The sequence below is a fragment of the Colletotrichum fioriniae genome (genome assembly GCF_027942845.1).
Source record: "Colletotrichum fioriniae strain IMI 355084 chromosome Unknown scaffold_8, whole genome shotgun sequence".
Taxonomy (NCBI): Eukaryota; Fungi; Ascomycota; class Sordariomycetes; order Glomerellales; family Glomerellaceae; genus Colletotrichum; species Colletotrichum fioriniae.
Genome location: NW_027076844.1, coordinates 1627605 through 1650429, shown reverse-complemented (window position 1 = coordinate 1650429; position 22825 = coordinate 1627605). Strand labels below are relative to the sequence as shown.

At 53.6% G+C, this 22825-nt stretch overlaps 5 protein-coding genes across 5 annotated transcripts; 3 read left to right on the top strand and 2 right to left on the bottom strand.

Moving 5' to 3' along the window:
* Positions 1 to 2453: 2453 nt before the first annotated feature.
* N0V96_007234 (uncharacterized protein) lies at positions 2454 to 3365 on the top strand (the record flags this gene model as incomplete). The annotated part of the gene is made up of 1 exon (XM_053198205.1): positions 2454 to 3365. The coding sequence occupies one exon, from the start codon at positions 2454 to 2456 to the stop codon at positions 3363 to 3365; it is 912 nt and encodes a 303-aa protein (XP_053044403.1).
* A 10839-nt stretch (positions 3366 to 14204) lies between these two features.
* N0V96_007233 (uncharacterized protein) lies at positions 14205 to 15476 on the top strand (the record flags this gene model as incomplete). The annotated part of the gene is made up of 1 exon (XM_053198204.1): positions 14205 to 15476. One exon carries the CDS (start codon positions 14205 to 14207, stop codon positions 15474 to 15476), a length of 1272 nt encoding a protein of 423 aa, XP_053044402.1.
* Positions 15477 to 16239: 763 nt separating this feature from the next.
* On the bottom strand, positions 16240 to 18313 carry N0V96_007232 (uncharacterized protein; the record flags this gene model as incomplete). Its single annotated transcript, XM_065757963.1, has 3 exons — positions 16240 to 17806; positions 17924 to 17941; positions 18126 to 18313. The coding sequence occupies 3 exons, from the start codon at positions 18311 to 18313 to the stop codon at positions 16240 to 16242; spliced, it is 1773 nt and encodes a 590-aa protein (XP_065613486.1).
* A 1500-nt stretch (positions 18314 to 19813) lies between these two features.
* Positions 19814 to 20797, top strand: N0V96_007231 (uncharacterized protein; the record flags this gene model as incomplete). The annotated part of the gene is made up of 5 exons (XM_053198202.2): positions 19814 to 20032; positions 20104 to 20183; positions 20254 to 20300; positions 20363 to 20598; positions 20654 to 20797. 5 exons carry the CDS (start codon positions 19814 to 19816, stop codon positions 20795 to 20797), a joined length of 726 nt encoding a protein of 241 aa, XP_053044400.2.
* Positions 20798 to 20857: 60 nt separating this feature from the next.
* N0V96_007230 (uncharacterized protein) lies at positions 20858 to 21812 on the bottom strand (the record flags this gene model as incomplete). Its single annotated transcript, XM_065757962.1, has 3 exons — positions 20858 to 20890; positions 20937 to 21682; positions 21743 to 21812. The coding sequence occupies 3 exons, from the start codon at positions 21810 to 21812 to the stop codon at positions 20858 to 20860; spliced, it is 849 nt and encodes a 282-aa protein (XP_065613485.1).
* Between the last annotated feature and the right edge of the window lie 1013 nt (positions 21813 to 22825).

The following is a 22825-nucleotide window of genomic DNA, read 5'->3' as shown; positions in this document are numbered from 1 at the left end:
GGAAGATGTGGGACACCTAGGGAAACACGAGTCGGCTATAGTGTACGGCGCGTGGGCTGCGGCCCCGGCTTGGGTCGATTTTCTGGACGAAAAGGGCTCAAAGATCATTGATGAGATTTCAAAGAAGTCAAGGCAAATTCATGATCGGACGTTTAGGGATATCTTTGGGAGAGTAGGCAAAATCTTCGCCGCGGTAGGGTTAGACTTATTCGAACCCGAGCTTGTGGCATGCAGTGACTAGAGGACCCGATTGATAGAGTACTAAGATATCTACATTTATGATTCAGTGAGATCAGTCACCTACTGTATTCAAGGGCCAAGCAGTCACGCGCCATCTTCGTCTAATCGCGTTTGAGGCCTTACAACATCTGAACTCTTTCCAACAAATAACTAAGTCTTGTATTAGGCGGCGAGACTAAACTACCTATAGTTTAGAAAGCAATGTCATGAGCATACATGATTGCAATTACTAGAGCCAGATTTCTCCGTCAATTCCTGTCATCAACCGACAAGAGGGCCAGCTATTATCTGAGCCTCTGTCGAGCCCTCACCGACATCATAACGCCAGCGAGGTATATCCCCGACGACCCCGCCATAGCTCATAATCCAGCTACAAGTCAGACCGCTATCGGAGCGTCTAGTTTGATGACACGTAGAAAAGAATCTCTGGTAACCGTCGGGGCTAGCAAGGTGGGCCATGTCAGGTGATGTATTCAACAAAGGCATGAACAACGTTATTGTGATCTGAAAATTCATGGACCAAGGATGTTCAGACTCTTCACAAAGAATAGCGAACAGTGAACCTCCGTATGGATATTTAATCTTCTTTTGCTCGTCATTTCCATGTCTGTCTATCTAGATCTATTCTATGTTCGCCACCTTCCCACGTTACCTTGCAAGGATGGAGTTATCAAACGATAGCAATAATGTTGACCAACAGAACAACGAGCCCCCAATCTTGGAACCGGATACCCAAAAGACATATATTGATAAAAAACTTTCTTAGCCAGCCTTACAAGAACGACAACCTTCATCTTTGAACTTGCCATGATGATGTTGGCACGCGATCTCCAAGGAAGCAAAGAGTTGGAGCAGGGATTTGGCAGCCTGAACAGGAGCCTCTGCAGACTTCAGAAATGCCAGGAAGGGCACATCATTCCCGCTAAGGATTCCGACGACAGCGCGGACGAGGACGAGGGCTCTAACACGTATCCGAAGGTAGAGAGTAAGTGGCAATCTGAGAAGGGCACCACTTTGTTTCGCATCTCCGGTACTCTTATCTCGAGTAAGTGAAAAGGGCTCCCATGGGAGTATAGCAAGTTCCCCTTGTGACTTTGATGGAAGCTAATCGTCTATCCACGTGTGTAGGGCTCGCGGCTCCGGGGACTTTGGACAGAGAAACCACTTCCCCGCCTTCAAGCAGTGTGTCAATTTATCGAGGTGACAGAAGCCGGAGGCGGAGATATTGCGATGCATCACCTTCTTACGGCCCCGTTGGCTGCCTCCGACGATGGCAAGAACCATATCTGGCCCATCGCGAGGGATTTAACAGCAGACACCATACATCTGATGACGTTACAGCATGAGGGATATTGCAACCCTGGAGTTGACGGATGTCTTTGAGGGGCACATGACAGATTGGTTGAAGACGTCACACCCGTCGAGTACGTTTGAATTTACGGTTTACCTCTCCCAGCTGTCTCTACTTGACTAAACACCTTTATTACCGGCCCTAGAAATTCACATCGTCAATCTTGAATTTCAACGAGCGTGCATGATGTCGGAGAAGTCATTCGAAGTGTGGAAGGAAACTGGACTGCATCCTGACGAGTACGACACGTCGTTTAGCCCATGTTCGGTGGGTTGGATCGCATGTATAATGGCTATGAGGAGGGCAAACCACATGGACTCCTTCATGGATTTATCGTCAGATCAGAAAGATCAGACAAACTAGAAAGCAAACGAATGGACATATCATGGCCCTCTACTTGCGCCTCAATCACGCCCTCACCCAGGTCATGACGACAGTGGGGTATCTCTCGACGACGACCCCGCCAAAGTTCACAACCGGCCCATGAATCTCGTTGCTGTCAGCATCAGAATTCAAATTAGTTACACATATGATATGAAAAGGTAATGAATACAGTCTTATAAAAGTGCCTTAATAAGTGAAAATACCAATTTTCTATACAGTTGTGAAGACCGGCGCGACTCACCATGTGGTCCAATGATGAATCATAGACCAAAAAAAACCACCTAACCTCAAAAAACCTCACACGACATTCCTCACCTCTCAACTTCACTCATAAAACAAACCTACCTCAATCCACATCCATCAACCTTCACGTCCATTCATCGCCATCGATAAGCTCATGACCATCCGAACTCTCTCAACCCGCCGCATATCCCAACTAACCCATCACCTCCAACCTTCACCCAGTTCACCGCGCAACATGTCCTCCTCCCCATCAACAGCAAAAGCCTCACCAGGCCCAGCGCCCTGGCGCGCCCCCTTCCTCAAAAACGTGACCGACATGGCCTCACCGGAATTCAACCTCGCAACAATCCACTCCTCCTCTTCTTCCTCTGCCTCATCCTCCTTCACCCCGCGCCTCCGCACCGTAATCTTCCGCGGCCTCTGGGCCTCCCTCCCAGTAAACCCTAAAAACACAGCAGACCTCAACCCGCCCCTCTACGAATCCGACCTCCTCACCCTAACAACCGACGCCCGCATGGCAAAGGTTCCCGACTTCTTGACTTCCGACGGGGGAAAAGACGACACTAAAAAATCAGGCGGCGGCGGCCCCGTAGAAGCCTGCTTCTGGACCGACGCAAAAGTTCAATGGCGCATCCGCGGCGAAGCTTTCCTCCTCGGCCCGGACATTGACGGCACCACCTCCGGCACCACAGCGCTCCGCAAGCACCTCCTCGCGCGTATGCGCAGCGTGACGCCAGCAGACGCCAAACGCCGCCGCGGAGAAGACATTCCCTCCGGCAAAACCATCATCGGCGACTCGGAACAGGACTGGTCTTTCGCCCGCGAAGTCACCGCGCACTTTGGAAACTTATCTCCCATGATGCGCGGCACGTTCCGGAACCCGGAGCCGGGGACGTCCCGCGCCGCGAACCCGCCATCGGACACGCTGAAGCTGGGGCAAAAGGTCGACGACCTGGACGACAAAGTCGCGAGGGAGAATTTCCGGGTCGTGGTGATTGTGCCGACCGAGGTGGATCAGACGGATTTGAGCGCCTCGGAGGACCCGAGACGGTATCTGTACCGATTTGTCGGGGCCGAGGCCGAGGGGAAGGCGGAGGATGGTGCAGAGAGGGTGAATGGGTGGGACAAGATTGAGCTGTGGCCGTAAAGGACGTTCGGTAAGCATGGTTGGGATAGATCCTTCCTACTACGTACCCAAGGTAGAATTAAGACATCACTGGCTATAGACTCTACGGTCCAACAGGAGGCGTCGCAAGCTGCCCAAAGAAACATCATCATTCTGAGCCCATTTCACACGCCCCTTCACATCATGATCGTACAATTGTTTGCGCCTCAAAACGTGGATTATGTGCCAACGAAGCGCTAGCCTCAAGCGGCAGACCGAAAGACCGAACACCAAGTCTCCATACCCATCAAAGACCCTCCCAAAACTTGGTCAGACTCGTCACAAGAAATGCAGATGGCTGATTGCGAAGTACTAGTAGGTACCATGCTGCATGGCGTATGTCGAGGGGGGAAAAAAAGGTCAAGCTACCAGGCCGAGCCGTGCCGTGCTTACACCCCCTCTTCAAAGGTTCACCGGTCGATCAGAAGAAAAAAAAAAAAGACCGGACACATCATCCACATTGCGACTCCTCGCCCGAAGCAGGCCTTGTTCCCTTTGCTGGCGATGTTGGAACAGGGGTGTAAGAGAGAAAGAGACTCTGAACAAGTGTTCCAACACCCAAGTCCCCGTGAGTAAGCTGGGCAAGGAGTGGTACTCAGCGGGCCCCAATGACCGGCTCCCGTTTTAGGAAAATGGTACGTCCGATGGGATCTGCATGACTGCGCGGGATGGGAGATGTTCTCACGCATGTGAGAGGAAGGAGAGAAAGAAAAGTTCCCCATGAAGTCCGAGTTGGCGAATTGGGACCCATGCGGATAGGACCTTGTTATTGTTGTAACGTGTTGGGGCCTGTTGGTCGAAATGTCGGCGGCCTATGGAGTAACCATCACCACCTTACCTTATGCATGCATGTTTCCACGATAGAGCCGCTGCTGGACGCGCGGGCTTGCGTGATCGCGATGCGGCGCTTACGTACCAAGTATGGTAACAAGTTCCCGAATCATGGGTGAAGAAGGATGCCGAACGACGCGGGCATTGCTGCTTCCCGTCCGTGTCGGAAGCTTAGGTTCAATCTTAGTTTTGGTCTTTAATCTTCGTCAACGCGGCCTCTGGAAGGTCGGATACGGTCGGGTCGGTAGTTTTGTATCCACAGTAATTCTGGCCCGGTGGGGGAGAGGAGAAACTCGAGAGGGAGAAAAAGGGTAAATTGAGTGAGGGAGAGCAATATCGACAGAGAATCGTCTCGAAGACGACCGCTCATGGATAGCCCTGCCACGAACCACATGGCACTTCCGATCAGAACAGCCAAGCTCGCACTCCAACTTTTTTCTTTTTTGCAAGTCAGCCGATCCTAGGCAAGCTTCAGAGAATGGAGGGGCGCTCTCTGAAGCGACTTGACGGGGTTGAAACGAGATGAAGAACACTCATTGACGGTTGACCACGTCTCTTCTTTCCCCATCCACCAAGCTTGTTCTTTTGCTCGTTGCTACTGTAACGAAATCAACGGGTTTTGCATCCCGAATAGGGCGATCGCGCCGATGAGCGGATGAACATCCCCAGTCCAAATGGAAGCTCTGAGTGGGCGGACGCTAGCAGATGATAAACACCAACCCCTCGAGAGCAAGAAAAAAAATCGTAAAGCCACGGCTTTCAAGCCTGTCCCCGTTGCTAGTCAGTCAATTCCACATGGCAGCCATGATAGCCCTAAACCACAAAGGAGAGCGCTCTCCACTCCGGATCTGGCAACGCTGCTTCCGCGAATACTTGGCGGGCGGGCGGCCGTCTTTTTGCGCGTAGCGTGATTACAGGGAGAAAGGAGTCGAAGAGGGGTTTAGGCGATGGAAAAGGGCAGGGGCATCTCTCCCTCTCTCTCTTGTTTTCACTCACTGTCCAGGACTCTAGCAGTCTGCTTTCAGCCTTTCTTCTTGCTCCGGCGGGTCTTCCAGGACACGAGACACGAGACTCGAGGAAGGGCAGCAGATATCAGGCCATCTCCACGAAGAGGATATGCAGCCCCATGTGCGATGACAAGATGCGGAAGTACGTCTGTACTTCGAGGATACGCCCCCGTTTGGCCCCGGGCCCCCTTCCCTTCGTTGTGAATCGCGACGGCAACGGCGTAGGTATTCAACATTTCGCCGTTTTTGATCTCGCGTTAGAGGCAATACGGCATGCTGTCTGAACGCGTGGGTATGGCAGGGCAAAAATGCAGCATCCGTCTAGAGTTCGAGCTGCAGCTAGCGATCGATATCCCCTGCGTGCTGTTGGTGTGACTCGGTGCCAACTGCCACTAGACTGTTCCGTCCCAAGTATGTGATTGATGGGCGTTGGCGGAAGCGCGCGGAGTTTCTTGCAACATCGTGTGTGTGCACGCACTGCGTGAACAAGACAGGCCCTGTTCTGACTCTGGATTCGTCAATGGCCGGGGTTTCCAAACTCTAAATCGCGCGACGGAGTCAAGTTGTTTTCGTAGTAAAAAAAAAGAAAAGAAAAAAAAAAAAAAAAGAGCGACGCAGCTCACTGAGCTTTCAGCTCTTCATCCGCGGTGGAAGCATCCCCGCGCGCGCTTCATCAGTTGTCTCCCACGTGCGTGTGAGGCTGTTGACAATGCCGGATGCAAAAGGACGCGGTGTTCCATCAGCGGTCGGTCACCGATCATCTCCGCATCGTCCAAGCCGATAGTCCCAGGGAAAGACGATCCGGCACATGCATTGCTCGCCTAACCGCCGAGGCAGCATCACGAGATCAGGTGCCGTAAATCAATGGAGCTCGCTTGTTTTGATTCGTTGTCTCCTACTCCAGCGTGTCCCGTTGTTTGTCGACTCTCGACAGCTCGTAGGCTGTAAAACGATTCTATTGGGGATCCGCCCTGTTGCAGGCCCTTCTCCATCCCAAAAATATCCCGTATCTCATCTCTAAAAAGGGGACGCCGCCGCTCATGTAAACGGGGCAGCTACGGAGACTGTTGCTATGGATGGGTAGCCCCCGGAAGGGTTTACATGCAGATGAGAGATGATTTTGTAGAACAACTGCCACACTGTGAAGAGAACTTCAGATCGATCAGAGCTTCAAAGTGGCCTCTGCCCCGTCATGGTGAGCTTGCGAGGAAAAGCCTAGTTGGGAGTAAAACAGCGCTCGTGCGTCGTCCTCAGACACTTTAATTTGTCGACGCTGCGATTCGGCCAAGGTTCCTCCTGGGCCATCTCGAACACGTACGCGTAGTCGCTTCGTCCCGCGGATCGATCTGAGGACCGAGTGCTGTTCAGAACGAGTTCCGAAGAAAGAGCAGAGTTACCTACCGCAGGTTAGCCACACGAGCAAGAAGATGCTTCTTCCTACTATTAAAGATTATGCGCATCGGCACCTATGCTGCTTGCTGGGTGCAATGAGCCGTTTTGAATTCGCAAGTTAGTCCCAACACGGATGTAAGTTGCATGCGGCAAGGCGTACGGTGTAAGGCTACGAGCAACAGCATGCAATGTCAAACGTCAGATTAATGACTGCTCCGATACACACAGCCACTCTTGCCCACCACTGCAAGTGGAATTGTGTCTCTCTCAGATCGGACCAGGCGCCGCATCGAACTCGGAAAAACCTGCCGCTCGTCATGGTATATCGCAAACCGCGCAGCGGCCAATATGCATGTCGCCGCTCTCTGAACAAACTTGGGCGTGTGGGTGCTGGCGGCGTCTTTGTATGGCTGAAGATGCTTCACCGTAGTTTTCGGGTCTGGTACCCCGTTCTCGCCCTGCCACCCTGCCGATGAGCTGCATTGCGTGTTCAACTCGTGAACTCCCAACATGAACAAGGGCACAGCTGCCCTGTTCTACTTGCCGCAATATGGGACCGAGTTTGCAAGAGAGGCCCCGCCGGAATACATCTTCTTGGGGCGCGGCAAAGCAGTTTCCGCCCGTTGTGCTCGCGGTCGTGATGATATTGGAAGACATGGCCGACTTTGACCGGCATCATAAACCCTCAGCTGCCCGCACAGAAAGCTTGTCGCCACTGAAGAAGGGTTCAGCATTCAAAGGATGACTCAACGGCGCTGCCGCTTTCATGGCGATACAGGGCTGACGCATGCTCTCTCGTTGGCAAATTGCAGACTTCATGACGACTTATAGGCTGTACCTCTATCTCGTAGGAATCGGAAAAATAGCTGTACAGGCTGCTTTGATCAGGGTGGACTGGCGCAACTTGAGAGTTTTGCGGGGGTCTTCCTAGCACCGTTATCGACTGTTTCGCGGGCACTTCTACTAATCGTCTCAATGAGTTGCCTGACTCTGCCCCGGTTGCTCCGGGCGGAGGGAGCCGGACAGTTCATTCGTAACAATTGACAGGCTGCCTGTCTTGCTGTGTTCTCATTTGACCGTTTCTAGTTAGACGGTCCGATTGGAGACTGACTGGGCTTCTGCTGCGCCGAAATTTCAGTTGGGTGTAACCAACAAGTTCGCGGGGTAATAATGTGTTCAGCAGAGTTAACTGATGCGCTCACCGAGTATCACCATAATGGCTAGACACACCCTAGGGAGGGTTGCTTGTAGGTACGGATACAAAGTACGGCCATCCCAGTCCCTTTTCTCAAACCCTTCGTTGACAAACCCCGTGTAAACCCGGACAACGTGGGGTTCTTGGACAGTTAGCCAGGCAATTGTGGCTTGTATCGTGAACCCTCACTTACGAGTACGCGTGAATAAGCTCTTACCGGTTGACAAGGTGAGTGTTACCAGCCACCTGCGTTCACTCTGCCTCGCGCACTGTGAGGAGTATTCCAGTTAGGTATCCGCAGTGCGTAGGCGAGTGGCCTTGACGGACATTGGCATTGTCAGCTAAGAACACCTGCAATCCATTTAATGTACTCCGTACTCCGTTGACTTCTTTGGAGAGCCCATTTCGGGTGGCGTAGGATGCGCAGGGGCCGAGAGCCAGAAGGAAATAAAAAACACTGAACCAGATGCTTGCGGTCTGGCAAAACCGCCAACGCATCAAAATAAAACCAATTGGCAGAATGATGGGTCAGATGGTTGGGATTAGAGGCGGGCAGGCCGCTTGATCTGCAGCGGCATGCATGAGCAAGCGAGAGAGCGAGGAGGCCGTAAGAGAGGATTGCACGCTGCAGGCATGGAGTGGACGGACAGGTGTCCGTTATATGCATGAGATGCAGAAACAGCGTTGTCTCCCCGCTTTGATTGACGACTGAGGGAGGCTGCGCTGGCCTCGTTCATTGGAAGTCTGAGGCCCGGCTACTGGCGTGGATGCGAATCTCACCAACGAGAGCATTGAAGACGCGTGCGTTTTGTGATGGAGAGAATTCTCTTTCAAAGGCTCTGGGCGTCATCCGCGGTGAATGATAGCAGCGGTGATGGATAATTCGGTTCGGAGCAGCAGCTGCCATTCGAAGAAAGTGCCGTCGTCGCATTCAACTGCCACCAGCGTTCGCACTGGACCCTGAACCTTTGCCTTCCAATTGTTGCTGTTAATAACTCAAGGTACGAGCCAGGCATGTATGGATAGGTCTGCAGTGCAAGGTCACGGCCGGCGGAAAAGACTCGAGCTGCGAGATTGAACTCTACACTACAGCGTCTCCTTTTTGCCTCGTAATGGTGGTAATCAGAAATATTGGTACGAATATGGTCGGGTAATCTCCCCAGTCGTGGTAAGGTGCGAAATTGAAGTCGCGGGCCAGCCGCCAACGCCAGAATGAGCGTCCGGACGACGGCAAGAATACCTGCGGAAAGGCCTGTCGAGAAGGAATAGGGCTAGTAGTGGCGATCGAAGGGGGCCCGTTGCTTTGAGATGTTTCATCCTTGCTCGTCTCCGCTAAATGATTTGTTCGAGAAGGCCTAGAAGACACTGTGTTTGGTCCCCTATCCGCATACTTTGTTGCCCGTGGTATGGCAGTTCGTAAGCTACGTTCCCCGTGGTCAAGCAACTTGTTACCAGGGAGGGGAAGAACAAGAGGGTTACAGCAGGCTGTGAGGTTCGAAACCGCTTTGAGTAATCAAAAGTTGAGCGCTGAGGATTGCCCCAATGTATAGTACGTTTGGTTTGGTTTCGAAGCATAGCCAGCAGCGGACTGAGGCCTCATATGGTGTGATCCATGCCCTTAGCATCAACCATTCTCGCCCTTTGGTCCTTTCGGGCCTGCTTTCGCAGGCAGTTTTGTGTTGTCGTATCTGTCGCCGCCGATCTTCTCGGCCGGCAGCCGACACGGTAGCTCGCATTGTCCGGCAGGCGGTATTCTTCCCGTGATAGACAGTTAAAATGGCACGGCCGCGCGAGGGTTTTGCAGTTTTGCAATTCAACAGCGCCGATCGTACGCCAGCCAGTCGCAGGCTTTCATGTTAGGTTGTATCTAATCCTTTATTATTGGCGCTGTTAATATGACCTCAAGCACGGACATGGTAAGGGCGGTCGATGGTCCACTGGCGCCCGTGCAAAGTTACGGCGGAGACGGCACCGCATGTCGGAGCCACGTCCGATGTGAGAAACTTAGAATCTGTATGAAGGCTGGGGCGGTGACGGCTGCTGCCCAAGAAGGTTTGGTCGATGTGCTGAATTCGTATCGTGATAGGGCTAAGAAGGCACCGCTAGGTGGAAACGTATTAGGAGCACAAGAAGATTGACGACTCGTCATTTTCTTATAAGACTAGGTCTCGGGGTAGGCCACTAGTATGTCTCTGATTAGCGCTGCTTGGGGATGTCGGGCATCCATCATTCCAATCGAGAAGCTTGGGGAGGAGCCCTGAGGCTTTTGTGAAGACTACTTGAGCAGCAAGGCAAGGCAAAGGTGTCATGTGCCAGAGCCGACGCCTCTGTGTTCTACCCAGAGAGGTTTGATGGCATTGCTCTCCTTATTTGAAAAAGCTGCGACTCGGTGAGGGAACAGGACGCGGAACCTAGGCGTCTGGTGTACCGTGTAGGTAGTGCAAGCAACGGCCGTAAAACCTTCTCGACGCCGGGGGTGCTACATGGTAGGTATCGTGTGGGTGATGGCCGGGTGGTCGGTCAGGTACATGGGCGGCCGGAGGAGGCGCTTTTTCTGACTCTGCCACTTCCGTGCCGCACTTTGCATGTTGCCGCAAGACGGTGCAGCTGCATGTCAGTGCTAGGCCGCCGGGGCTTGGCCATCCGTGGCCGCACACCAACGCCTCGATCCAAATCGGAATGGTCGAGATAAGGTCAAGTACGTAACGTTGTGTCAGCCAGTCTGTGGAGAGTCGCTGTGTGATATGAGAAGAAGCGTTCATGGACATCGTTCTCAACAAGCAATTGACTTGGAGCTTGATCTCTTGTTGTGATTTTGGCCAATGGATGGCTGCAATGAGAATGTCTGACTCATAGTGACGAGACTCCCTCGTCGCTGTGGCCGAATGTGCAGTTCATCCGCGCCGTTGATGGATAGGTTTCAATTCCGTGTTGCCAAAGTCTACGGTGGTCTTGTAGAGAAACATTCTGGCTTCTGCTAACGGCGTAATTGACCGTGCCTAGTTGGACTTTTGATAGACTTGTTGTTGTGTGCGTGTGTGCGTACTTCTAGCCCCACCCACTGTCATAGGTAGTCCCTGGAGGCGAGACATTATACTGAACGTCGACCGTTGAGCCCACCGCCTCATAACCGACCTCTATATTTCTCCACGTTCCAGGCAGATATTACTCCTTAGGCCGTAAAGAAGAACTGGCTGCTGGGGTTGGGATCTGCAGCTATTGTGATCGTGAATTCGTACCGTGCGGCGTGCGGGCGTGCCCATCGCTTCCGCCGCGTTGAAGCTATGTGGAACGTACATAGCAAACGATGCAAAACACCACATCAAGGTGATGTCCACGCAGGGCGTCCTGTTCCTGAAGCACTGACGTCCAGTCATTGGACGATAGCTCAATATGCTTCCAGTGATGCCCGGTTGGTCTTCGCAGTGAGGGTGCGGCGGGTGGTAGGAGGCAGTGAAGCAGATGTTGCTTTGCATCGACATTCTCGACTTCAAGGGTTCGACTTGGAGGGTTGAAGCCTACACTAGTGTATTGGGTAAGGGCCAGTGAGGGGCGCCAGGCCCCGTCAGAAAAGCAAAGCTCAAGATCTTCGCGCCGCGTGCGGCGTGCGGCCTGCAGGTGGATGGAGTCGCCGGTTTCCATAGTGCCATGTGCTATGGAGACGAGGCGGGCTTCAAAAGACGATGAGCCGCCATTCCCCGTGTCAAGTCGCCGTTCAGTGTCCGCTGTCAGATATGGAGAAGAAAATGGACATGGATGTCTAGGGTGCTGCTTTCTTGTCGTGACCGAAGATGGAGATTTCCGATTCTCCCTTGCATGTGTGGGTGACTGATTGGGTGTGTGCAGTCTTCGAAACGATCATCAGAGTGCGAGTTATCAGAGTCGAGAACTTGGAAGGTACATCCGAGCCCCGGCACCTGTGTGTTCGAAGCCGAAGCCGAGTGAGTGCCTTCAACTTTGTAGGTCGTATTGTAAGGTAGTCCGATTATTCGAAAGCGAGGCAAAGAGGAGAGTGGACGTTGACGTTGACGTTGACGAATCCAATGAGACGAGATGAAGATGGAATACATTACCTTACTCCGTACGTACCTTACGCCGTTCGCAGATACGTACTGCAGGATACTCCGTGTCCGTTCCTTCCATCTTGATTTTGAGATGTTGAGGAAGGTGGTGGTGGTGGGTGAGCTGAGGTGGAGGTGAGGTGTTTCGTCGTTCTGCGGTACGCTGGTACGCAGTACGCAGTACAGACTCACGGAGTACGTACCGTCCGGTTCTTTCCCTGAGGTGTGCGCTTCTTTCCTTCCATCCATCCTTCCACCCCTTCCTTCCCTTCTCCTCTTCCTTCCCGTCCGTTGTCCCCTTCCATATCCATCATCCTCCATCCATGGCTCCTTCTTCCTCACAGTGACAACAATAACCCCGTATGGTGCCCCCGTCTTTTGCGGAAAGAAGGTGTAGGTACGTACCGCTGCCTTGCTGACACCACACCGGGGGCGTGGCTTTTCCGTGTGCGTACCCTTGGCCCCTGCCCGGCCGGCCACCTCCCTCACTCGCTCTCTCCCGTCTCCAGTCTCCAGCCCGATGCGATGCAGCGTAGTCCCTCGTCCGTCCCTTCTCCTCATCCACACACCTTCCACCCCCTCCCCCCACCTCCCTGCTCTCTAGGTAATGACGGACTCCATGCTGGCAGTACGTACCTTCAGACTCAGGTTCCATCTCTTCTCCTCCTTCTCTCCTGCTTTTTTGCACTGGCTGCATTTGCTCTGCATCCTCTCTGCATCGCTCTCGCATACTTCGTACACACACACACACACATAATAAACACACGCATACTGGCACACATAACAAGTACAGTACACACAATAAGGTAGACAGAGAGAGTGGGAGGAAGAGACGAATAATCGTCCCTTTCTATTTGACGGCTGCCTTACATTGCTACTCCTCCTCTACCGCCCTTTCTCTCCCCTCTCCAATCTCCTCCTGAGCTGTTGAACAAAGTCCCTGGGTTCCCCCGTTGCCCGCCCTGCCACCCCACCGTCCTTCATTCACATCGCACAACTCGGAGTTCCCCTCTCTTCCTCATAATTGATGCTCCCTCTTCCATCTCGTCTCGTCCTCTCTACTCTTTGTGCATCGCAAGGTAGCCGTCGGTTGCCCCCCCTTCTCCATCGTCTTCCGAAGCAGATACACGTCTGCGCCTCTGTCTTCTTGCAGAATCGTCTTCAGACCTCGCCATAAACCTCTATACGGCACAACATCCGCGCCATACCTCACATATACACGGTAGTCTTTGTTTGAGACCCTCGATCCAGCCGTTGAAATCGAAAACACTACGAGTCTACCCCCCCTGCCGACTCCCCCCTCAGACTCCAGAGTAGCATCAAGCCGCCTCACCTCGACAAACAAGCCGCCGCCGAAATTCTCCTCTTCACCTTTCCCTCCCAGCGCTAGCGGCTTCTGTTAGTGCCCTCGAGTCCTTGACCCCCAACCTGGACGCCAAGCATACGAAGGCATAGAAACGGTACATCCATCCACTTGGCCGCATTTCACACATGAGCAACACCGACCTAACTCTCTTCTGATCCTCGTAGGCTTGTAGAACCTTAGCCTCTGCCCTCCCCCCCCCAAACTATCTTCCTTACCCACGCTTACCTATTATTTGCCTGCCTATCCATCCACCGATCCATCATCCTTCATCATCCACATACCTTACTTTATATCTCACCTACCCTTTTCCACCCTCGTCCACATTTCTATCAATCCGAGGCTTGAACACTTCCCGTGCAGATCTCGCCTCTGCTTCTAGCTGCCGATCACACTCGTCCAATTACGGCTCCTTTTCTACCGACGCCTCTAGCACAGCAATCTTCACCTATTTTACTGTCTGTCGCTTTCTGCCCGACTCACTTCTGCTACGTCTTTGCCGGCACGAGACCGCCGCTAGCCTCGATTCTGATTGCCGCCCAAGTCCAAGCGCAAGGCTTCTTTTGTACTCTTCGCTCTGGCACCGTCTGCCGTAGGAACCATCGACTATCGAGCATCTACCGGCTTGGAGGAGACCGTCGCACCAACCCAATCGCGCGCGAGAGAGAGCTGCAGATACGCCAACGCTTGCTGGCGGACCATGCTTCACCCATAAGCGTGTCGATCTCTTCCTCTCTTCCCACCTTTCCCTGTCGACGACTCTGCAACGCCGATCATCGCCCCAGAATCCACCAAACAATCCCCTCAAAACCTGCTGCATTCGCTGCTACGTTCCATTGCTGAACAGCATCCTGATTCAAATCTGCCGCACTTTCTACAACTAGACGTTGAGGGTCCCCAAACACTCAACGCCTAATATTCGCTGTAGCAACCACGGCTAGCTTACGAAAGAACGAAGACCAAGACTTGGTCATGGATGCCCTCAAGAACATCGCCAACAATGTCCCCGATTGGCTCAATCGTCTGGACGAACTCGGGGACCAAATTGACCAACGCCAAGTTGAGCTTGCTGCCCTTGGTGCGGACAGCTCGTCGCGATCAATCAAGAACCGCGGCTCTACCGAATCACTCAAGCCAAAGGACGAACCCGCCAATGCCATCCCCCCAACCGACGACGAGTTGAAAGCTGAAAAGGCCGATGCCCAACGAGCCACTGGCGCCAAGACGCCTCCCCAAGACGAACCGAAAACCAACGATCAACCCTCTAGCCCAAGCAGTGGCACGCCATCTGCCCTCAAGAAACAGACCGAGCAAGCAATGGCCCTGGCACAAGCTCGAGCCCGTGCTGTCGTAGAGAAGAGACCCCGACCGAATTCCGTCCTTTCAGTCGAGGAAGGCGCGCCTATCAAGTACCGATCACGAAAGCTGGTCATGGTCTACTACGACAGCTATGTACAACTCTTCTTTGAGGAGCTGGTGAAATTTGTGTCGGCAAGCCGCAACCTGATGCGGAAGGCGAAGATGGCAGCAAAGGTGGCACAGATTCGTCGCTTGGCGGAACAAGAACTACCCGAAGAGGACGATGGCGATAAGGCTGGCGACCTCCAGCCAGATACCAATGCCAATGCATCCGACGCGCTGCCATCCTTGCGGTACATGAGCACAAGACGGATGGGACCCGGCGGTCGGAGGGGTCCTTCATATACGAGAGCCGGACAGGCCGGCGGTGGTGGCGCCATGATGGGCGATGGGGGCCCGGATGCCTATGACGACCTGGACAAGTGCCTTGAATACGTGCAAAATCAGTGCGAGCACGCGGCACACCAGTTCCTGCGTGACGGAGAGTGTTCTGAAGAGGTTGGCAACATTCAACGTCGGTTGGCGGAGACAAAGGAGCTGGCCCTGAAGGAGATGGAGCGAGTCCAGAAAGAAGAGCCCGAGCTGCTGAAGGCGGCCAGCGAGGCGAACAAGGTGCGGACTCTTCGACCAACGAGCATGCGGCGGGAGCTCACGGCCGCCAAGGACAGCAACCCACCCATCACACCCAGGAAGCTTGAGGTGGATGCAAAGATCGAGGCCGATACCAAGACTCCAGTCTCCAAGACGATTGAGGTGGACATGTCGAAGCCTCTCGAGGCAGATGATGCCCCTATCGAGGCCGACAACGACGAGGGTATTGACGACATGGAAATTACTCTGCCGCCTCGGTTGAACTATCGATCTACGAGGGCGATGCGTGGCTAGACGCCACCACTAAATTTTGCAACCCATTTACAAAGGCATATTTTTTTTTTCTTATTTTCATTTTCTTATTTTAATGAATGAAACGGCCTCACCTGGGGATGAGAGAGAGGAGCATGGATCGGGACCGAAGAAAATCAAAACCGGGGGGCCGGGGGTGGTTGGTGGGTGGGTAGGCATGTGGACAGGAGAGGGTCAAAAGCTTTGCCGCCGATGATATCAAAAAAACAACATGCATAGCATAGCGTCTGCTTCTTCACCATCGCTCGAATTGCATAGGAGGTCGCTTGCGTCGTATATATTTGCACTGAGGAAGGTGTGTTTTGGAAAGAAAGAGAGACAGAGAGAAGGCGAGAATTGGGCTTACTGTGAAGTACAAGGCGAGGGATCTGCATTTTTTTACTGTCTTTAATAGTTCGAAGAAGTGGGCGCGGGGCGCGAGTCACTCGTCTCGAGTACAGCAGCAGCAGCAGCAGAGGCTGGCTTGCTCAGAAGCAAGGTGTCTAGTTGACCTGCTGAGTCAATTGAAAGATGTCTTGCATCATCATTGTCTCTGCCTATCGCGCATGTGCTCTCTATGCAAGTTTAATGCTGCTTCGTCGTTTATACGTGATAAGGACTCCCAATCTCCCCCCCAATCTCCCCATTCTCCCGTCCCTTCTCGAGATGATTCTACCCCATGGTATAGTAGGTAATTGAGGCGGACGGAGACCTCTCATTCACATGACTGGAGCCAAGTCTTGATGACATTTTCCTTCTCAACATACTATGTTTCTTGCCTCAAAGTTTTCCTCGTGGCGGCCACGAGGATTCCGGCGCCTTTGATCCCGCCGTCATGGCAGGGACTCAGAACAATCCTCACCGGTAAAGGCGACTGTGATTCTAACCCACCCGCGCAGTATTCTAGCTTCACGATCTTGTCTAAAAAGTCTTGCGTGTCGGCGAGGTAATCTTGGAAATGGGAGATGCAGCCACCCGTGTAGCCGACACCCAGCTCCATGCTAGGAGGGATGCCTTGCTTCTGCTGGTGGTGGTGGTGGTTTTCGTGTTGGTGGTTTTCGTGTAGATGGTGATGGTGGTGGCCCTTTGGGACCGGAGGTGGTATGTCTTCTGCGAATTTCAAGAGGGCGAAGGTGGCGGCTGCGACGATACCTGCCGCACGGATCTCGATTGCTTTCGCGATGTGGTAGAGGGCTGCTGCGATTGTTGGTGTCCATTGGAAGGGGGGTGATGGACCCGTTCCTGCTTCTACTTCTCCTACTGGGAACTGCTTTTCCAGCTTGGACTGCAGAGGGGATGGGTCGGAAGGATTGTCGTCGGCAGGTTTAAAGTGACTCAGGAATGTCGTCGTCAGCGCGTACCTCGTGAGTAAGCCTTCTGGCAATGAGGATTCGTCGAAGCCAAGAACGGTACGCAGGTAGTCGACCAGAACGAGACGGCCCAGCTCGCCGAGATAGCGGCCGGCCGTCATGTACTCCAGGGGCTGGAAGCCAGCAATTTCGCCTGGTCCGACGAGGGCTTCGTCAAGGGCTGTGTCCCATGCTGTGATGAAGCCTAGTTCGCGTAGGGGTGGAGCCGTACCGCGGATGCTCCATTCCGTGTTCACAGCGATGCGGATGTGGCCGGCAGGTTCGCCGGGGAGGGTACTCACAGCTTCGGGCCATTTTCCAGGGCCGAGGGCGGTGAGAGGGAGTGAAATGGTGGCGTTACAACCTGTGCCGACGATGAGGCCCATGCTTGCCTTTTTGATAATGAGGGACGGTGACTCGGATTCGGACTTTGACTTTGAGTTAGGCTTAGACTTGAACTCGTCAAAGAGATAGATGAAGGTAATTAGTGTTGAAACGGAGTCGTTTGATATGGCGGCGGCATGAATGGGGGGCAGAGGGCTGCTGTGGATTCCGTTGGATTGGGCATTCCGAGCTTTGTCGTAGCCGCTGATGAGCAAAGGACCTAGCATTGCGTAGCCTTTGATACTGAAACCTTTGCCCATTGTCATGATGTGTGCGTCGGCGATAGAACGCTGGATCATGGGGAAGCTGAAAGTAATGCCCATTGGAATGGACTCATCATCGTCTGGCAGCAGGGACTCTTTGCGAGCATTGCGGACGACGGATGCGATGCGGGCGCCAATCCAGTCGAAAAGAAGCTGGGGATCTCCTTTGGCATCTGCTTTGACGCGATCGTCAATGGGCCATGCTTCCTCTTTGAGTTTGAGGGTTGATGAGGATGAGGTTCCATTGGGCTTGGGCGAGGATGAGGTTGTCTTGTTGGCGTTTGTGGCGTATTTGCGCCCGAGCTCGACCAGGCCTACCCTCAGATTCGTTCCGCCGCTGACGATGAGGTTAGTGATCTGATCAATTGTTCAGAAAGGACCTACAGCATGGCGAGATGCGCATGGAAGGAGAGGGTTGGAAGAGACTGGTGGGGGAGGGGCTCAGGCGACATACATGTCAATGGCCAGGTGCCTATAATGCGTCGTTAGCTTTAGTATCAAACATGGCAAGCGACACCCCGATTCCATCGCCACTTTCCACTGCCCTTGCTATCGGATGACTCGAACGGGTACTTTATAAGAGATGAGTTGACATCTCAGGAAGCTATGTCGAGTCGAGAAACAATCAAGGAGGTAAAAGGAGGGAACCATCATACCTTCCACGACCTTCCTGGCTGACATTTCGTAAGATGGACTCTGAGATGGGCGTGGAGAGGAACTGATCTTGGGCGTGAAGAGCGAGGTCTTTGAAATTGGACAAGAAAAGGCCGGACAGTGTATGAATCTTGTGGGCGTCGACCTGGAGGGGCTGCAGGAAGTGCTGCAGGGCAGAACCGGGATCCATGTTCGTTTGTGCTCAGGCGCGGGGGTGTTGATGTGTGAGGCGTGAGGCGTGAGGCGACAAGGCGATGAGGCTGTTTCCTACGTTTCTGCGTCTGTATAATGATCTGTAGGTTTGTCTACTGTGTATGTCACTCTGCTACCCTTGCGTTGCTTCGCCGGATCCAAGGCCGGTTGTTTTGTTGGACGGGTGTTCGTTTACAGATTGGGTATGCTCGCTCAGATGGTTGAAACAAAGCTCTACGGGTAAAGACTCGAAATTGGCCTGGTTGTCGGGAATAAAGAAATCTAAGAGTTGAATCTGACGTTTGAAGTTGCGCAATGTGTGGAAAAGGAGATGGGACTTGGAAGAATGACAATATGGAGCATCGAGTATGGAGCAGGGCACGTTACACTCAGCTGAGATGCGCCTGCTCCATCGTCCACACCTGATGTCCTTGCTGTTCGTAGCTCAGCCCAGAACAGGAAGGGGAGCTCCTCTCCTCAGTGTGGAAAGCAAGAGCGGGTCACCAAGTCGCTTCCAGGTTCCTCCAGATACACTTAACTTGAAGCTGCAGCACTGGTATTTCATACTCTAAGGTAATCATACTTGCTCGATAGGTATATTTTATGAATTCAAAAACTCTCACTTTAGCCCCTATCCATATTACCTGACACAAGAAGTTTTCCTGTCCAGTCGACACAAATAAGGTCTGACGAGGTCAGATGGCTGTACAGTCGGGGACAAGAAGTACCTCGCACTGTTACATCAGCACCAATGGACCCTCCCGCACCTGCCCGATGAATGCAACAGCTGATAAGATAAGGCAGTGAGGAGCTGACGGGACGGGAGGTTCGCCAGGAACAGGAAGCCCCCCCCGCTGTTGCCCGTTGATGCTTATGGCGTGCCGCCGGACGCGGAGCTTCCAAGGTGGAATTAAAAGGGTACTTGAGTTCATCCCCGAAACCTGCTGCCAACTCATGTACTTCGATAATCCCAGAATGCCTTACCTCATTCAGCTAGCGTCGACGTTCCTCCAACGTCCGCTCTGTCGACGTTGCTCAGGTTCCCTCTGTACCTACGGATACCAGACTCCCATTGGCTCAAGAGTGCATTGTGCATTGCGCGCATCCTGCGTCTCTGTCGCAATCTCACAGACACAGACACACACACACATACCAGTGCCAGTGCACCACCACCACCACCACCACCACCCCTCGCGACGTGATCCCGTCATTACTAAACTTTGCTTCGGGGGGAACCTCACAATCGCCCTGCAGCTCCTCCTCTCCAAATGGGGGCGCATCGAGGCTGTTCAGAACACCGCTCCGTCTATCGTCAACAGCGCCAAGCAGAAGCTCGACCCCAATCTACGACTATCGATCCGACGACTACGACTACGTCTGCTCCCGCATTCAAAACTCTTTCTTCGCACCGACACCCCGAGCCCAGATACCCCGTTGTCATGGACGAAAGCGAGACTACTACGGATACCGCACATCGACACCTCCTCCCTACCCGGCCATGTCTGCACGGATGACCCGGAGAAAGGGCATCTTGCCCGCCCTTGCTATGGCTGTCTTGTTTGCCTACTCTCTGTGGAATTACCTGCGTCACCCTTTGAACAGCAGCAGCAGCAACAGCAGCACTTCTCGCATCGTGCCCCAGGAGCCGCCGGTCGAGGTTGCCAAGAGCCTGGTGCCTTTGGAGGCACACATTATGAGCAAGTGTCCGGATGCGAGGGTACGCAACAATCCATGTCGGTATAGGATAGTTATGATTGAGAAGAGGATGCTGATACTATCCATGTTCAGGACTGCTTGAGAGATCTGGTTCTGCCTACCATGGTCAAGTCACTGGACAAGGTCAACTTTACCCTGTCATATATCGGCACGTAAGTAACCAATCTTATTCGGAGCTCTCCGGTGCTCGACCAGACTATGACTGACGATACCACTATCCAGACCGACCGAAAATGACGGCGTAGACTGCAAGCACGGCCCTGCCGAGTGTACGTTTCCTCCAACATACATTGCACTCGATGCTGCATGCGAATGCTAACACCGTTGACAGGCATGGGTAACATTATTGAGCTTTGTGCCATCCACCTCTATCCCGATCCCAAGATCAACCTCGGCTTCACCATGTGTCTCACCCGCGAATATAGCGCGATCCCCGACCGCACTCTGGTCGAGGACTGCGCTCTGGAACATGCCATTGACATCAAGGCCCTCGATGACTGCGCTACCCAGGATGACGGAGGCTTCGGCGTTGGTATGCTGCGCGACAGCGTCCGCCGGAGTAAGGATGTCAGTCTAACCCACATTTCCCTCCGATCTGGTCTATATCTAATCCACTGTCTAGGCCGGCGTCACCAAGAGCTGCACCGTCAGACTCAACGAGGAGATTTACTGCATCCGGGACGGCGGCGAGTGGAAGGACTGCCCGCACGGTGCCAGCCCCAACGATCTTGTCATCGCTATTGAGAAGCTGTACCGTTCTGCTTAGAGTTCTTGAGGGGCCCGTACACCTCTGTCCATAGCTCGCTGGCTTCGCCCAGTGTGTAACTTAGTGCAATACCTTCCATACCCGCCTCCTCGTCTCCCTTCATGATCACGAGCGTCTCCACAATGCTGTCGAGACCGACCGCCTTGCCGACCGCCTGCGTCGCGCCTGCCTCCAGCTGCACGTGCACAATGTGAATGTGGAAGTGGTAGTACGTCGGCTGGTAGTGGACGTAGAGCTTGAGCTGGTCGATTTCGATATCGGGGTACTGCTTCACCGTCGCAGCCAGTAGCTTGGCCTTCATGTGCTGCAGCCAGGGGATGTGCCTCTTGCGGAGGTCGCGCAGGGACCAGATATCGCGGCGCTCGACGAGAGCCAACAGGTGCAGGCCCTCGATCGTCTTGCGGTCCCAGTTGAGGTCCGGGATGAGCAAGAACCCCTCGTCGCCCTGGGTGCCGAGCTCGGTGCGGTAGATTACGTCTTCGACTTCGGTGCGGCCCTCGATGATGTTGAAGACCCAGTCTAGCCGGCCGTCGCCGCGCTTGCGTTGCATGTAAGGGCGGATGTGGGAGGCGTAGAGCTCTGGTGTCTCTGTGACGAAGCGGACGCCTTGTTTGCTGTATTTCTTGATGTGGGTGGCGGTGCAGGGGTAGATAAGGTTTATCTTGAGGTCGGCGAGGGAGGTGTCGGAAGAGGAAGGGGAGGTGCCGCTGTTGGCGAGGTACCAGTGGTAGATATCGTTTGCGCCTAGGTTCGTAATGGAGGAGAGGGTTGTTGGGGTTGCGGCTAGGTAGGAGGGGTCGGTTGGGAAGGGGGCGCGTTCGAGGATCAGGAGGGCTGGGTTGGAGTCGATAGTTCCTAGGAGGGAGGTGCGGCGGCCTGCTTGGTCTGGTGAGGGTATCGTCAGGGCTGATTCCGTGGGTTGGTGGTGGTGTAGCTAGACTGTACCTTGGTTGAGGACGCGATCAAGCTTGAATTTTGGGATGAGGGCCTCGGCCTTTGCCTTGACGTCTGCCATGGTGTCGAATTGTATTGTGACCGGGAGATTGAAGACTTGTAGAATGTGGGCGGAGTCTTAGAGATTGGATTGTACCTTATCGTAAGGTGAGGGAGTTTACGCAGCCGGCTGGACGGGATGGGAGTTGACGATGGAAAAAACCTGGCGGGATCGGCGCCCGGGTTGATGTGACCGAGTGGCAGGAGTACACCGCACCACCTTCCTAACCCCGCCACGGATTACCCCGCGGTGGGGCACCAGTTCCTGCCATTGCCGCCGATGCTCGTCGTCCGCCGTACCTGCCTCGAGTGTCGAGAATTCGGGAGCAAGGTGCAGAATATCCGTACCCTGATGGCTTTGGTGATGTCGACTCAAATCTTTCCAGTCATCCCATCATCCCATGATCACTTCATCCTTTCGATATACTAAGTTTGCTACATTCAGCCTCTTGATTGGCATTCTATCAACCAACGACTTACACATATCCATACAAGCTATGAAAATCATACTGCCTGACTTAAACTGGGAGAATGCATCGATTCATGGTGCGTGACGTTTCGTTCTCTTGCTCCAGATACTCAATTACCATCTGAGATGTTAGTATCAAAGCTTACGTGTAAATCCACCAGGCGCCGCTGCCTGCTCAACCCCGGAATCGAAGATCGAAGCACGGCCCGTCCTAAGCCGCTCCGGAGCTCAAGTCTATCCGACTCCTCTCCCAAGTCCCGGTCCCGGGCCTAATTTCAACACAGCCGTGGACAGTGGTGGAGACAACACATCGATTTCAATTATCAGGCGGAGACATTCGAGTACTTTAGGATACCATTTTGCACTGATCACGGAGTATTCCGCTCGATGAACACGAACAAATTGCGACCGAGAGAGGAGAGCAGGGCAAGCCACATCTCCGCGGTTTCGGGGTTTTCGCCTCGGGAAATTCGCACCTTGTTCTCGCCGGCGGCGGCGCAGCGCGAAGAAACAGCACAAACCGCTCGCTGGCTTGTCAACCTCCCACACTATTGAAGATACACTGC